This window comes from Xenopus laevis, chromosome 6L, assembly GCF_017654675.1.
Source record: "Xenopus laevis strain J_2021 chromosome 6L, Xenopus_laevis_v10.1, whole genome shotgun sequence".
Lineage (NCBI taxonomy): Eukaryota > Metazoa > Chordata > Amphibia > Anura > Pipidae > Xenopus > Xenopus laevis.
The window spans coordinates 24803884-24821245 of NC_054381.1; the positions used below are offsets into that span (position 1 = coordinate 24803884).

The 17362-nt window shown below is 36.7% G+C and overlaps 1 protein-coding gene across 1 annotated transcript in view; it reads right to left on the reverse strand.

Moving 5' to 3' along the window:
- Nucleotides 1–17362, reverse strand: part of gpr158.L (G protein-coupled receptor 158 L homeolog) — a 124771-nt gene that overhangs the window by 57672 nt on the left and 49737 nt on the right. Inside the window, exon 3 of the mRNA XM_018267246.2 lies at nt 2053–2158. Within this exon, the coding sequence (XP_018122735.1) occupies nt 2053–2158 (106 nt within the window). The remainder of the gene's footprint in view (nt 1–2052; nt 2159–17362) is intronic.

Sequence of the window (17362 nt, forward strand, 5' to 3'; positions counted from 1 at the left end):
GAACATTTATACCCCGATGCTGCAAAAGGCCCGAATCTGAAAATCTGCCATCTCAGACCTGTTGAGGTCCTATATAAGTCAAAAGTTATCATGGTCTTTGGTGGGTTTAGCCTAAAAATCCAACCTTTTCATGGTTTTCAGGGAATTCAAACAAACTACAAAAAAAAATAATGTAGACCAATTGACAAGTTGCTTAGAATTGATCATTCTATAACATACTAAGGGGGTTATTTACTAAAATCCAAATTTATCTCATTTTTAAAGAATGACCAAAACCAATATCCGATTTTACCTTATTTATTATTTAAAAAAAGCTTTATTTAATTGGTTCGGGTAAATACTAAAATTGAGTGAAAACCAGAATCAGACAATTTTTCAGGGTTTTTTTTCGAATTGCTTGATTTTTTCAGGTTTTTTCCCAAAAACCTTGCATTTTTTGAATTTTTGCCTGAAAAGTCTGAAATGGTAGGATTTTCGGGCTAATTTCAGAGCAAACCACAGAAACTTCAAAATAGGATAGGGACCTCTGCCACTGACTTATACACAACCTCGGCAGGTCTGAGATGACCGATTTTCAGATTCAGGCTTTTTGCTGCAATGGGCTTTAATAAATCTTGAAAAATTTGAGTTTTTAAAAATGTAATTTTTGCCCCAAAAAGCCCAACCAGTGTTTAGTAAAAAAAAAACTCCCTAAAAGTTAACTTAAAGGTGACGCATCCCTTTAAAACCCTATCCAAGGCTGGATTCCAGTGAACCCAGATTTTAACCATTATATGATAGATAAAGATAGAAGTCTGGTCTTATCTGATGCCAGTATGGCATACCTCCCAACATTTTGGAAATAAAAAGAGGGACCACTTCCATTTTGTGGCCACACCCCCTAATTACCATGTTAATTTACAAAATTTGGCAGGTTATGAAAGTTTGAACATATTTCTGTGTTTTTTTTCAGTTATTACAGTTTTTCTAATGAAGGCGAATTGCCCTTTAGTCTCCTGGCGACTAATCGCCTCGTCTTTGCGGCGACCAATCTCCCCGAACGCCTTCCCTCGCTCTTGCGCTGGCTAAAATGAAAAATTGCTGGCGCTAAGCACACGTGGCTTAGCCAGCAACTAAATCTCTCTGAAACGCCCAGTGTGACCTTACCCTAAAGCTGTGAGTCTAACTTCTCTATAAAGGACCTCTTATCTTATATTGTTACAATTACTTATTTTCTTATAATACACAAAAGCCATGAATATCCTGTAAATTATATCCTTATAAAAGGTGAGTTCTGATGTCATCAGTTATAAACGGTGAGTTCTGATGTCATTTCTGTCACATGACTCACTGAAATTTGTGTATTATAATAAATAAAGTACCCCCAGTTGTAAAATATGAGGATATTAGAAGTTACCTCGGAGTTCCATGACCTGTATAAAAACACTCGGCCTCCGGCCTCGTGTTTTTATATGGTCATGAAACTCCTCGGTAACTTACTGTATAATATCCTTATATTTTACAAGAGGGGAACTTTATTCACTATATCTTGAAATTGTTACAAAAGTATGTTATATGCAGCTATGGCTGTTCTGGGCTCTCTGCCAAAAGCCAATTAAGTTAGAAACTTTGTTTCTTTTTCTGGCTGTTCAGTGCGGAGAAAAACGGGACTTTCCAGTACAAATGAGGGACTGTGGGTTGAGCTGTCAAAAGAGGGACTGTCCCTCTAAAAACAGGACATTTGGGAGGTAAGGTATGGTTAGCAATAAATTTACTTGTACTGATATATCACATTAAATGTCTCCTAGGAGAAACGAATAATGAAGTTCAGCACTTGAAAGGGTGCAAGTAGGGCATCCCATGTCATTTCTTATATCATGTAGAAAAGTTTCAACATGGGGGTCCCTGTGGCTACAGCCCATGAGAAGTCAAACGCTTCCTATAATGATTATATAATTATAAAGTTGCAGACCTCTGGGAATTTACAGTATAACCCTGACAAGGACAAAAAGCAGTTCTGAATTATTAATGCGGCATTTTTTTCTCTCCTTTGCTCAACCAAAAGGCACTTACTTTGAAAGCCGTTCTCTGAAAACATGCCATGGGGATAATAGAAAGCAGCCTTGCAAGTGCATTTGTAGGCTCCGAGAACAAATCCAAGACCTTTCGTAGGTACACACTGAAATAAAGAAAACAAGCAATGTAATGAGGGCGGCCTCTGGGTTTGTAGATTGCAGCGGGGCCTACATGCCCTATTCTTTCTGATAGCAATACACTCGTGCATCTCATTGAACTCACAGCAAATGACATTGAAGATTAATATATAATAGCTTTAAAAATAATTGCTTTACATACATGGCAGCTTTTTGGTTTTTGTTTCCAATGTAATGAATGATGTCACATATGATGAGCTTACCATCATGTTCCGTTATGTCCCTGGGGGAGGAAAGAAATAAAATAACAGAGTGCAAACTACTGAAGGGAAAACATGCCCCGTTTATAAGTAATGACGTCTGTACTGCTACTTCTCAGTGGCAAGAATGAAAGAGCTGGGAAGCTCCATCTGTGTTTGGCCTGTGGACTCCATGTATCCCTTTTATATTCACACTGCCATAGCCCTAAGCATTATCTTCAATGTATTTACTTTTTAGTATGCATTAAACAATTAGGGGCAGATTTATCAAAGGTCGAGAATTTCGAGCTATTTTTGTGTACTTCGACTAGGGAATAGTCCAAATTCTATTTGAATTTGAAAAAACTTCAAAAATTGGAATATCAAAGTTTATTATGTACTGTCTCTTTAAAACTTCGACTTCGACCATTCGCCATCTAAAACCCGCCGAAGTGCTGTTTTAGCCTATGGGGGACCTCCTAGAACCTATTTGGAGTCAATTGGTGAACTTTGAGAAAGCAAAGTTTGAAACTTTGAATCGAGTGGACTTTGAGAAAGCCAAGTTTTTTGGGGGAAAAACTTTGAATCAAATGCAATATTCCTTCGATCGTACGGTTCGAATTCGGCTGGATACGGACCTCTTCGCCTCAAAAAAACCTTCGACTTCACTTCGGTCGGTCTTTTTGAATTCGAATTTCGAAGTATTTTCAATTCGAAATTTGACCCTTGATAAATATGCCCCTTAGGGTATCAATTAGGTCATGAATGGGACATGTCGGCATGAGATCCCTTATCGGGAAATCCGTTATCCAGAAAGCTCCAAATTTATGGAAAGGCCATCTCCCAAGACTTATAATTAAGTCATCAATTTCATTTTTATATGTAATACTGTAATAAAACAGTACCTTGGACAGGTATGGGATCCGTTATCCAGAAATATCAGAATTACGGAAAGGCTGTCTCCCATAGACTCCATTTTATCCAAATATTTACATTTTTTAAAAATTATTTTCTTTTCCTCAGTAATAATAAAACAGTAGCCTGTACTTGATCCAAACTAAGATATAATTAATCCTTACTGGAAGCAAAACCAGCCTATTGGGTTTATTTAATGTTTACATGATTTTCTAGTAGACGTAAGGTATGAAGATTAATGGAAAGATCCGTTATCTGGAAAACCAGAGGTCCTGAGCATTCTGAATAACAGGTCCCATATCTGTATTTGATCCAAACTACGATATAGTTAATCCTTACTGGAGGCAAAACCAGCCTATTGGGGTTATTTAATGTTTAAATTATTTTCTAGTACATATAAGGTGTGAAGATCCAAATGAAATAAAGATCAGTTATTTGGAAAACCCCAGGTCACAAGCATTCTGAATAGTGCCATATCTTTACTTGATCCAAACTATGATATACAGTAATTAATCCTTATTGGAGGCAAACCCAGCCTATTAGGGGTTAGGGTATTTGATGCTTTAATTATTTTCTTGTAGACATAAGGTGTGAAGATCCAAATTATGGAAAGATCTGTTATCCAGAAAACCTCAGATCCTCATCTGGTTCTATCTGTAAATGGACCAGAAATGTACACAGTACTCCAGAGAATTGCAATACAATACAAATACAAAATACACATTATATATATATATATATATATATATATATATTTTCAGGGGCACAAAGGTTATTTTTGCCCATGCACCTAATGACAAAATATGCCACTGCGTCACCAGGACAACTTAGACTATTGCAATGGTTATTATAACACAATGGAGTTATGGGAGATACTGCTCCACATCAAAGGGGTTGTTCACCTTTATATTAACTTTAGGGGGCACATTTACTAAGGGTCGAAGTGAATTCGAAGTGAATTTTCAAATTCAAAAACTTCGAATTTCAAAGTAATTTTTGGGTACTTCGACCATCGAATAGGCCAAATTCCACTTCGACTCGAATTGAAAAACTTCGACTTTGAAAGTCGAAGTACTGTCTCTTTAAAAAACTTCAACTTCGCCTGCCACCTTAAATCTGGCGAATTGCTATGTTAGCCTATGGGGACCTCCTAGAATCTTAGAAGTCTAAGTTTTTTTGAAAATCGTTCGATCGATCGATTAAATCGTTCGAATCGAAGGATTTAATCGATCGATCAAAGGATTTTACTTTGATCGAATATGGCCATATTTGATCAAAATATAACTTTGACTTTGAATATCGAACTACTGCAATTCAATGGTGGAATTTCGAAGTTTTTTCACTTCGAAATTCGACCCTTCATTAGTATGAAGTAGAGAGTGATATTCTGAGACAATTTGATGTTGGGTTTCACTGACCCCATCTAAAAACAAATGCTCTGTGAGGCTACAAATGTCTTGTTAGTGCTACTTTTTATTACTCATCTATTCAGGCCTTTCCTATTCATATCCCAGTCTCTTATTAAAATCGCTGCATGGTTGCTAGGGTAATTTGGACCCTAGCAACCAGATTACTGAGATTGCAAACTGGAGAGCGGCTGAATAAAAAACTAAATGACTTAAAATACTTAACTTAAAAACCACAAATAACAAAAATTAAAAACCAATTGCAAATTGTCTCAAAATATCACTCTCTACATCATACTCAAGGTTAACTCAAAGGTGAACAACCCCTTTAACAGGCTCCTGATAAAACTGGCCAAAATGTAATAATACATAATGATAGGGACATTTACTCTTATTTGGAAGTAATTCTGGAAGTTAAAGTTTACATTTTTCGCAGCTCCTCTAAATGATACCAATACAGGTATGGGACCTGTCATTCAGAATGTTCTTGTTTTTTCCATATAAGGGGTCTTCATGTAATTTGGATCTCCATAAATCATATAAACTAGGGATACACAGAATCCATTATTTGGGATTCGGCTGAATTCCAGAATCCTTTGTGAAAGATTTGGCCGAATACTGAATTTGCCGCATATGTAATAAGGGGCGGGACGGAAAAAGTGGAAACAATTTATACTTCCTTGTTTTGTGACAAAAAGTCATGTGATTTCCCTTTCCGATCCTAATTTGCATAATCCTGCTGAAAAAGGCCAAATCCTGTCTGAATCCCGAACCAAATCCTGGATTCAGTGCATCCCTAATATAAACCCAACAGGACTGTTTTTCCACCAATAAGGCTTAATCATATCTTAGTCAGGGCCGAGCCAAGCCGACCGGGCGTCCTAGGCAACCCGGCTGGCCAGCCCACTTCCCCCTGTGTGCGGGGAGGAGGGATCTAGGTGATGGGGAGGGGAGTGACGGAGAGGGGAGGAGGGAAGGGGTGATGTGAAGGAGGAGGGAGGGGAGAGCTACAGGCTGGTGTAGCGAACACGGAATAGGGGTAGACAGAATACGCTTAATGGTTAAGCACTCCCTTATGGTTGCGCCCAAGGCAGGTGCCTCTTCTGCCTACCCCTAGTTCCGGCCCTGATCTTAGTTAGTTTCAACTACAAGGTACTGTTTTATTACTACAGAGAAAAAGGAAATTTGTTTTAGAATTTTGAATTCTTTGATTAAAATGGAGTCTATGAGAGGTGGCCTTCCCACAATTTGGAGCTGTCTGGAATCTGCCAACTGCTTTTAATATATGAGGAACTTCACTTTACACAGAAAGCCCAAAGAATAAATGATAAATTAAAGGTTTACTGTGAGGATAAAGAAGACAGGTGGGTGAGCTTAGAAAGAGGCATTAGGAGCGACAGAGGAACCTCAGGAACAGAGGAATGGAAAGTTCATGTAAGGTGTTTAGGGTTGGGGGAGGCAGAGAAATATACAGGATGAGTCATTAATGGCTTGGTAGTTAAGGACAACAGTTTCGTCTTTAAACAGAATTAAGTTAAGAAGATTATGATGTATCTGCGTTCTACAGCAACACAGTCTTAATTAGGGACAAAGAAGATATTGCAGTAAGTTAGCACTGGAGCTGCCTCCAATACATGTCATTAGAGATGGAGACAGACAGACTAGGGGTTACTGCAAACTAGTCGAATATAAGCTTCAAAATTAATACATTAACTTTTATTGCTCATTGTCTCCAAGCTGAATGAAAATACTGAGAATTCATTGACATTTATCACATCGATGAATTCATCATTAACACATTGTATCTACCATCAATATTCCCAAATATACACAGTTATGCTATTTCATCATTTTTAAAAACAATTAATTGCTGTAATAGGAGGGCCTCCTATAGGAGGCTTTAATTTATAATTCCCACAGAATTACTTTTAGGGGTTATTTACTAAAATTCGATTTATTTTTTATGGTCTGGCTTTTTGGGGCAAAAACCTAATTATTTATGGTTTTTGAGTTATTTTGCTTTTCATTGAACAGCTCTCCAAGTTGCTATTCAAGCAATCTGATTGCTATGGTCCAAATTAACCTAGCAACCAAACCCTGATTTGAACAAGAGAACGGAATATGAATAGGAGAGGCCTTAATAGAAAGATGTGTAATAAAAAGAAATAACAATACATTTGTAGCCTCACAGTGCATTTGTTTTTAGATGGGGTCAGTGACCCCCATTTGAAAGCTGGAAAGAGTTAGAAGAAAAAGACAAATAATTAGAAAACTACTAAAAATAAATAATGAAGTTCAGTTGAAAAGTTGATTAGAATTAATCATTCTATAACATACGAAAAGTTACCTGAAAGGTGAACCACCCCTTTAATATTGCTACAATTGATCAATTCTGATAAATCCATGGCAAATTTATGGGTGTTAATGAAAATAAACTTGATAGATTTAGAATGCATTATTCTGAATCAATCTCAATCTTCGGGCTGTTTTTAGTAAAGTTTAATAAACAAACAATGAGGGGGTTATTTATCAAAGGTCGAGTTTTAGAAGCTTGTGAGGTTTTTATACCTCGAATGAAGTCACAACTCGAATGGTTTCTGATATAAGAATAAACTTGAATGGAAAAGACTCAAATCAGTGAGTTTGAGGTGAAAACCCCAAAAATTGACTTAATCTAGTTTTCAGGGGGAAAAACTCAAATTGCTTGAATTAATTGAGTTCTTGCGCGAAACTCACTGAAAAAACCCAAACATCATGAAAGCAACAAGCATCTTTAAATGGTCGAACCTCTGCCATTGACTTCTACATGACCTCGACAGGTTTTAGATGGTGTATTTTTGGATTCAAGCTATTTCCAGGTTCGGGGTATAATACATCTAAAAAACAAATGTTTTTTTTTTAAAAAAACACAAAAAAAGTTTTTTTAACCTGAAATTTTTCATTTTGAATGAAAAATACCCTTGAAAACTAAAATTTTTCACTTAAAATCAACTCGACTTTTAATAAATAACTCCCTTTATGTCAATATTTACCATATTTAAAAAAAATTGATCAGCGATCATTGCTTACAAATTTCTATCAAATTTTACATCCCAAACCATTCGTTGTTTTGATTGAAGGCTCAGGAAAATACAAAGATCTATCTACATATACATTGATTGATACAAGTCAGTTAGCTCCATTTCCAAAAATCCTATCAAAGTTCAAACATCTGGGGACTGAGCTTTGATAAATCTGCTCTTAAGTGACTTACTAAAGACCACAAAGATCTGTCAGAATCCCCAGACGTCCTAAGTGAGCTAATGAGCTAACCACTGAGCCATTATTTATCTCGGTTATGATACTGAAAACTAAAAACTTTGTATTTTAAAGTGGACCTGTCACCCAGACATAAAAAGCTGTAAAATAAAAGTCCTTTTCAAATTAAACATGAAATCATAATTCTTTTTTTTTTATTAAAACATTCACGGCTGTTGTAAACTCATTTAAAAATCTCAGCTGCCAATCAAATATTGCCTGCCCCTCCTGTATGCCTTAGGCGTAGAGGCGGGGCAAGCAATTACTTTCACTTTCCATTCAGCACTTCCTGGATGTCACTGCTCTCCCCACCTTCCCCCGGTTCTCTTTACCATTTAATTGTGTAGCCAGTACATGGGGATGGACATTAGGTCCCCCATTCTGGTGCACAAACAAGATTCTGAGATGATACAAGGCTTGTCTTAAAAACATTGTCCACAAAATGGCTCCTGCCTGCTTGCTATAATTATGAATTCCCAGACTGATGATAACAAGATTCAAATGATTTATACAGTGTAAGTAAAGTTCATTTTGCTTGACTAACATGATAAAATAGGATTTGCAATAATTTTTTGGGTGATTTTAAGGATTAAGTGACTTTGTTTTCGGGTTCCGGTAAACTCAACGGAGTTAGATTTGTATTTAACCAGATCTTTACAGCTTATTTATTATTGTCACTTTTATAAAGAGTGTCTGCATATCGTATCCCAACCTAGTTTATTGCATGTTTGGCCTGAAGTGCTGTAATCCTACTCCATTTTAGCCGATTAGGTATCTCTGATAAGAGAAAAATAAAGTTGTGAATCGATTACTGATTTCTCAAAGCCATTTGATACAGCTGACCATACACTTCTGTGCAATCATTTAATTGCCCTTAAAAGCTGAGTCAACTGAGCTTAAAATAAAAAAAAATAACCTAATCCAAGTATAATGCTTCTTGAATTATATCTACCTTCTGTGATCTTGCACTATTTGAAACTGCCAGTGCTGCTTTGAGAAGCATTTCTTTGTTAGAACACCATTCATACAACAGATCATTTTAATAGTAGCTTTAGCAAAATAGCACACACATATACAAGTATGGAGATGCTTGTCTTGAAACCCACTATCCAGAAAGCTCTGAATTATGGGAAGATCATCTCCTATAGAGTAAATTTTGAGCACATTTTTCTTTGTAATAATAAAACAGTAGCTTGTACTTGATGGTAACTAAACAGCATGAATCCATATTGGTGGCAAACAATCCTGTTGGGTTTAGTTAATATTTAAATTTTTTTTGCAGACCATTGGCCATAGACGTTACAATTACGATCTTTCCTGGAAATGACCTTTCCAAGAAAGATTGTTCGTTTCAACGCACACGTGTACAGATGAATCATCAGATATACAAATAGAAACAATAAAATTCTAACTGCATCTGACAATTCAGCACCAACAATGGTCAATGTTCAGGAGCCTCCAAAGGCACCTGATCACCGAATATCGTACTAAAATTTGTTTTCTACTATATAATCAGTGTGTCTATGGTAATTTATTGTGATCCAAATACCAAAAAGATTAGGGATGCACCAAATCCGGGATTCGGCCTTTTTTTCAGCAGGATTTGGATCCAGCCGAATCCTTCTGCCAGGCAGAACCAAATCCGAAATTGCATATGCAAATTAGGGGTGATGAGGGAAATCTCGTGACTTTTTTGCCACAAAACAAGGAATTAAAAAACGTTTTCCCCTTCCCATCCCTAATTTGCATATGCAAATTAGGATTCAAGATTCAGTTTGGTATTTGGCCGAATCTTTTGTGAAGGATTTAGGGGTTCGGCCGAATCCAAAATAGTGGATTCGGTGCATCCCTAAGAAAGATACCTTATCCAGGTCCCAAGCATTCCAAGATAACAGATCCCAATCTGTATAAAGAAACTTCAACAGCAGTACTGGTTCTATAACTCTACTAAAACCATTATCTACCATAGAACTGTGTGTTGCATGTGACCTTCCAATGGGTTTGTTCCCACATGCCTATAGAGCTCAACAGACTTCTACTGTAGGGCATCATTTCACATATGGCAAAAGGCTAGAAAGCACCCATCTAGTGGCCTATTTACTAACATTAGAATTTCTTTTTTTTCCCCGAAATAATTTTTTTTGATAAAAATTCATGTTTTTTTTTGTTTCTTTAAAACTTTTTTAAAAATTCATGTTTTACAAAGTGTAAAACCATGGAAAACGTTGTCAATGGATGCTGTGCTTATCCTATTTGACCATTTTTAAGCAATTTAGACTTTTAGAGGTTTCGGGTTTTTTTTACATTAGCAATTGCCTGAAAAATAATTACAGGTTTGTGAGGTTTTTGGACTTTCATTGAGATCGTTTCGTATTTTTTTTCATGCTTTTTATATTCATCTCTTTCAATAAATTACATGGCACTCATGGTTTTAGAGAAAATTAGTTTATTCGTGGTTTCAAAAACTACTACAATGAAAATATTGATTAATGGGCTTCTAAGGGGGTTATTTATCAAAGGTCGAGTTTGTGGGGTTTTTTCTACCTTGAATCAACTCGAATGTTTGCTAATTTCTAAAAAAAAACCCTGAATGTAAAGAACTCGATTGAAAGCAATTGGGGGGGGATGACTCAAACATTCTAATTGATCAAGTTATTGGCGAAAAAACCTTAAACACCTGGAATTCATCAAGTTTTTAAAGCCTAAACCACTGAAAAAAACCCAAAAATCATGGAGGCTAAACACATCTTCAAATGGTTCAAGGGAACTTTGCCTATGGCCTTTACGTGATCTCGACAGTAGTGATGGGCAAATTTGGGGCGTTTAGCTTCATCGAAAAATTTGTGAATTTCCTTTGAAATTTGCAAAACGGTGAAGTATTCGTAAAACATCTCGTTTTTGACACCGGCGTCCGCGTCCATTTTTGGCAAAATTGCGCCGGCGTCCAAAAAAATGGCTGGTGGCCATTTTTTTTGACGCCGGCGAATTTTCGCAGTGGTTTCATGAATTTATTTGCCGGTGGCGAATCGCGGGAATTCGCGCCTGGCGAATAAATTCGCCCATCACTACTCGACAGGTTTTAGCTGGAGTATTTTCGGATTTTGGCTTTTTGCAGCTTCAGGGAATAATTAATCTCGAAAAGTTCAAGTTTTTTTCCCATTTATCCAGTTTTCACTGAATTTGAGCGATTCAAGTTTTTTCCCCCCAGAAAACTCAATTAATTAGAATATTCAGGTTTTTCACCCCAAATTTACTGATTCGAGTTTTGTACATTCAAGATTTACATAAATTAGAAAACATTTGAGTTGTGAGTTCATGCGAAGTATCAAATATAAACATATTTATATAAATGATGACAAGTCAAATATTGATATTCACCAAATAGTTTCTTAATTTAATCTTTACATGATGCTGTGTGCATATAACATATGTCTGTGCCTATTTAGATCATATCAAATGCTCAGTAAGCATAGCTTCCATTTGTGAGAGTTCACTGACTACAATATTTCAGTCAAAAACAGCCCATTTAAAACTGGTCTTCTTTTAACTCGTCATTTGTTTTCTTCAATAGCAATTTTTTCAAGCAATTGCATTTTCTTTTTTACAAAAAATCATTTAGAGCAACTGCATTTTATTTTTTAACAAAGAATCATTTAAAAAACTCCCTTTTGTATGTTTTTTTAAAAAAAACTTGATTGTGAAAAAATACATGATTGAGGCAAAATACACAATAGAGTAAAATGCAACTGAGTTTTAATTTCATAACAGGGATTAGCAAATATTTGAACTTGATACAGATCTGTGGCATAATTTATGTTTTCTCGATTCTCAAAAACATTTTTAACATCTGGGCTAGAATTTCATCATTCTTTTTGTTCTTCCAAAAAAATGTATGTTTTTCTGAGTGGGGGAAAAAATAAACCCATTCACACCAGTGGATTTGGAGCAAGAAAAAAAGCAGGAAAAAATGTTACTTCTAACTTATGAAAAAACGCACATCCCTACTTCATACTTAAACAAAGCAGCTGCTTACAGTTATACCTTGGCCTAACCTATTACATCAACTAAGTTTTCACACTTTTTGTGCACTATCTCCTTTCTTCTACAGATATGTTCACTTATTGAGAAGTAAGGAGGAGTTTCTGTCTAAAGAGATAGCTGTCAACTATTTTGGTTTAGTACTCTTGTACTTATATATCTTGTTCTTTGTGAAGAGCCTTCTGAAGGAGTAAGTACCAGTTGAACCTCACAGCAGGCCTGGATTTATGGGCAGGCCACACAGGCCTGGGTCTAGGGAGGCAAAAATTGGCCCACTGGCCGCATCACAACTAGGCACTGGATGGGAGATTTCAACAGCAGTCTGAAACTCCTGCCCACCAAGTCCTCAGTGGAAGACAATGGGACTGAAGAAGCAGAGCCAGTGGGAGAAGGTTTTGTATGTGAGGTTAGCGAAGGGTGGTAGTGATGTGCAGGTCGAGAATTTTTCAACCCCAACCCAACCCTAACCCGCCCTATCCCAATCCGCACCCAGCCCGGGCCCGCTGCAGCCCTCTATTTATAGACCCACGCCCAACCCGACCCACAGCGACGCCACAAAAGGGCCGGGCGCAAGTCTATAAATTCCGGTGCCGGAAGCCATAACTGCTAGGTCACGACCTGAAGATTTTGTCGGCCCGAATCCTCCCGACCCGCGGGTAAACCCGCACATCACTAAGGGGTGGGGATGTTTGGGTTCCAGAGGGGTGTGAGCAGGATGGGGGCCTAAGGACACAGCATCTTGAGATCTGGCCCTGATAGATAGAGCCCGATATCTACAAGACCTACAAATTTCAAATATGAGACCTGAGATTAAGGATTATGTGATGTAACCTTTCTATAACCAGCAAATGTTTTCTATCAAAGTCATCGGTAACAACTCTCCGTTCCCAATAATCTCCCATGATACGGCTATCCACCTTTCACAAAGACTTCATATTACCATGACCTTAATCACGGAAAGTTGTTGTAACAAATACAATCATTTTTATAAACCTGTATTTCACAAGATTAACAAGGCTATCAAATATATGGGAAAACAATTCAGCTCGAAGGATAAAAAAAAAACAGATTTACAAGAATTTAACAGAGGCCAAAGGTCAGAAAGAGCTGCCCTGATTCCATAACATTTGTAGGAGTAATATAACTAGAGCAGGAACCCATGACAATCAATCAGCAGTTGGCTTTGGTTGGTCAACTGTATAATGACTACTTATAGCAAATCTCTGCATGGGCTTTAGAATCATGGAAAGGGGGATCACAGCTAGACATGCAGAAGAAGTATGGACATGCATATGTAGCTGGATTTTCATTAGAATTAGGCTAAAGAGCACACAAGACATTTGCCACAGTACATAGAGTTAAATACAAAAACAAACACTTCGGGGGCCTATTATGAAGGGTGGCCATCAGTCTTGAAAATAAGGTTCAATGTTGATAAATGCAGGTAATGCACTTTGGCAAAAATAATATAAATGCAAGTTATACACTAAATGGCAGTGTGTTGGGAGATAACAAGTTGTCTAATTCTGAGCAGTGTCATTCTGTGGCTACTAAAGCAAATAAAGTTCTGTCTTGTATAAAAAAGGGGCATTAACTCAAGGGATGAAAACATAATTCTGCCTCTTTATAGGTCCCTGGTGAGGCCTCACCTGGAGTATGCAGTTCAGTTTTGGACTCCAGTCCTTAAGAGGGATATAAATGAGCTGGAGAGAGTGCTTACTGATTCTGTACTAAGGGGTGCGATTTTGTGCCCCTTCTAGATCTAGCACTTGAGCACTTGAGTTTGGGGCCTTTATAAATCAGTTTTAAATTAATTTATTAATTATTGCAACAATAAAATATACAATTGTACAGTTTACGTTTAACCAGTTATGAAATAATGATATATTTATTAAAGTCATATATGATATTCCTCAATTAATTTCTTCCGTTGAGCCTTACTCTATGCTCAAATTAAGGGGGTTATTTAGCAAAGCTATGTGAAATTTTTTAGACCTGAACTCAAATGAACTCACAACTCGAATGGTTTCTAATTTAAGAAAAAACTTTAATGCAAAAAACTCAAAAGTGAAGTTTGGGTTAACAACCCACCGAAAAAACCTGAACATCATGAAGGCTATTAACATCTTTAAATGGTTCAAGGGACTTCCTGACCTGGACAAGTGTATTTTTAAATTCGAGCTATTTCCAGGGTGGGGGTATAATAAATCTTTTTTTTAAAAAAAAACCTAGACAAATATAATTTTTTTAAACCCCAAAAATAGATTTTTGACTCAAAAATAACCTCAAAATGCAAATTTTTTAGAACACAACTTGAACCTTAATAAATCTGCCCCTAAATGTCCCATTTATTAAGAATCAAATGAACCTATGTATATGCCTGCCCAAATCGTGCTGTTCGTGCCAGAATTACGCTTATTCTAATGAGCTGGTTGCCAGTAATGTGTGGCAATTCAGTTTACACACTGTCAGTCGGTAAATCACAGATATATGTAACATAACAATGGTGATTGTATGGTGTCATGAAATATGCTGAAAAACATATCCACCAAAATTTATAGTCAAATCTTTAACATTCACAACTGAAAAATCCCCATCCAAGTCAGTCCGAAATCAGGCATCATTTTAAAATCACCTGTAATTTTGATGGATATGAAAGATAGGAGGGGTTATTTATTAAGAGAAGGGCAAGGTGCAAAGGGCTGGAGGTAAGGACAGTCTAGCTTATTTATAAAGACTCAGTAAAGACCCATAGCAACCAATCAAATGCTTACTTTCATTGCTCAACCTGCAGCTGCCTGAAAAAAAGCCAATCACTGATTGGTTTCTATAGATTACTGCCCAGGTGCAGATTTGCCCAGTGTTTATCAATGAGCCCTAGTAGTGCTGCCTTGCACTCTTCGAACATGTAGGGGGTTATTTACTAAACTCAGATTTTTTTTTTTTTTATAAAATCAGACTTTTAAAAGAAATTTCAGAATTTATTAAACCCAGAGGACGGAAAAGTCTAAATCTGAAAATCCGGCAACTCAGACCTGTCGAGGTTGCATATAAGTCAAAGGGAGAAGTCACAATTATTTTTTGATATTTCGTACAATACCCTGAAGTTTTTGGAGTTTTCGGGTGAAAATTCTGAAAAAAATCGTGAAAATCGGATGAAAAATCTGAAAATAGTATAGAGAATCCGAAAAAATTGCGAAAATCGAATTTTTTCCCGCAAAGCAAATTTTCAGGAACATGCAATAATAAATAAGCTTAAAAAAACCAGAGGGGATTTGATCGGAGTTTGTAGCATAAAATATTGAGTTAAATTCGGACTTTGATAAATAACACCCGTAGTGTTCATCTAATGCTGGATTTCCATTCTAGTGCTACATGCAGAGCTCAGTCAGACCCTGAGTGCAAGTGCTTTTAAAATGGGCAATAATGAGCCTGGTTTTTATCCCCTTAGGGCTTTTTCATTTGTGCGCAGAGTCTCTGTAAATGACCCCTGTGGTGTTGTTTAAAGTTATATTTAAAGACACTAATGTGTGGATATAGCAAGCCCTGTGCAAAAGGTACTTCCTTTATTACAATTTAATTTCTGGTTAAAACTTTATTTCTGAAGGCATACGGAATACTATTTACTGTACATACATATCTGTTAAACATTACTTACTGTAGACAATATTTGCAACAAGAAGCAACTTATTGATTTAAGTTTAGAACATTTGCATTGACTCATTCATACAAACACTGATTGCAGTGCTTTCATGCAACATCTACAGATGATATAAAATTGATTACTTTTTACTTAATGAAGTGTAGCAAATGAGTTAAGGGTTTCCGTTGCTGTAACAGAAGGCCTGGCCACCTCAAAAAAAAAAAAAAAAAGAGTTCCTGCTGCAGTTAATTTGCTTGGACATAATTACTAATACACAAAGGCAGATGGCAAGTGAAGCACCATAGAGATGTGGAATGGATGAGATTGCTGACTTTGCCTAATGCGGGCGCCCAACTGTGTCACTGAGAACATTGTTGCAGCCTTCAAATCACAGCATGTTCTACTGTAACTTCAAGAAAAAATAAAATTCATATGCTGAACATACAGTATATACTGTTTGTGTGTGTGTATAGCTTATATACACATTATGGGGCCGATTCACTAACTTCGAGTGAAGGATTCGAAGTAAAAAAACGTCGAATTTCGAAGTGTTTTTTGGGCTACTTCGACCATCGAATGGGCTACTTCGACCATCGACTTCGACTTCAAATCGAAGGATTCGAACTAAAAATCGTTCGACTATTCGACCATTCGATAATCAAAGTCGAAAACTTCGACCCCCTAGTTCGCCATCTAAAACCTACCAACTCAATGTTAGCCTATGGGGAAGGTCCCCATAGGCTTTCCTAAGTTTTTTTGATCGAAGGATATTACTTCGATCGTTGGATTAAAATCCTTCGAATCGAACGATTCAAAGGATTTAATCGTTCGATCGAAGGAATAATCCTTCAATCGTTCGATCGTACTATCTTCGCTAAATCCTTCGACTTCAATATTCGAAGACGAAGGATTTTAATTCCCAGTCGAATATCGAGGGTTAATTAGCCCTCGATATTCGACACTTAGTGAATCGGCCCCGATGTGTGTATTATTACATACAATTTACCCCCTGCTGTAAAATATTAGGACATTAATCGGGTTATTTATCAATGGTCGAATTTTTGAGCTATGTCAGCTTTTTTAAACCTCGAATGAACTCGAACGGTTTCTAAGTTAAGAAAAAGCTCAAATGGGAAAAACTCAAATCAGAGATTTCAGGGTGAACAACCCAAAAACTTGAATTGATCAAGTTTTTGGCAAAAAAAAATCTAGAAATCTCCAATCGCTCGAATTGAGCAGATTTTCGAGCGAAGCCCAACGAAAAAAACTGGAACATCATGAAGGCTATTACCATCTTCAAATGGTTCAAGGCGTGCCTGTCATTGACTCCAACATGACCTCGACAGGTTTTAGATGGTGTATTTTTGGATTCAAGCTATTTCCAGTGTCGGGGTATAATAAATCTCGAAAGAATTTGAGGTTTTTTTTCACTCGAAAAATCTATTTTTGACTCAAAAATAACCTAGAAAGCTTGAATTTTTTGTGGAAAACACAACTCAACCCTTAATAAATCTACCCCTTAATGTCAAGTGGTCATGGAAATCCTCTATGACTAATATTGTGATATTTTCTAATAGGGAGTACATTATCCTCTATATAAAATACTTAAAATATCGGAGCCATACATGTTGTATATGGATAGGCACTGCCTAGCATTTATCATCCATACATTAAATCCACACACACTTTCAG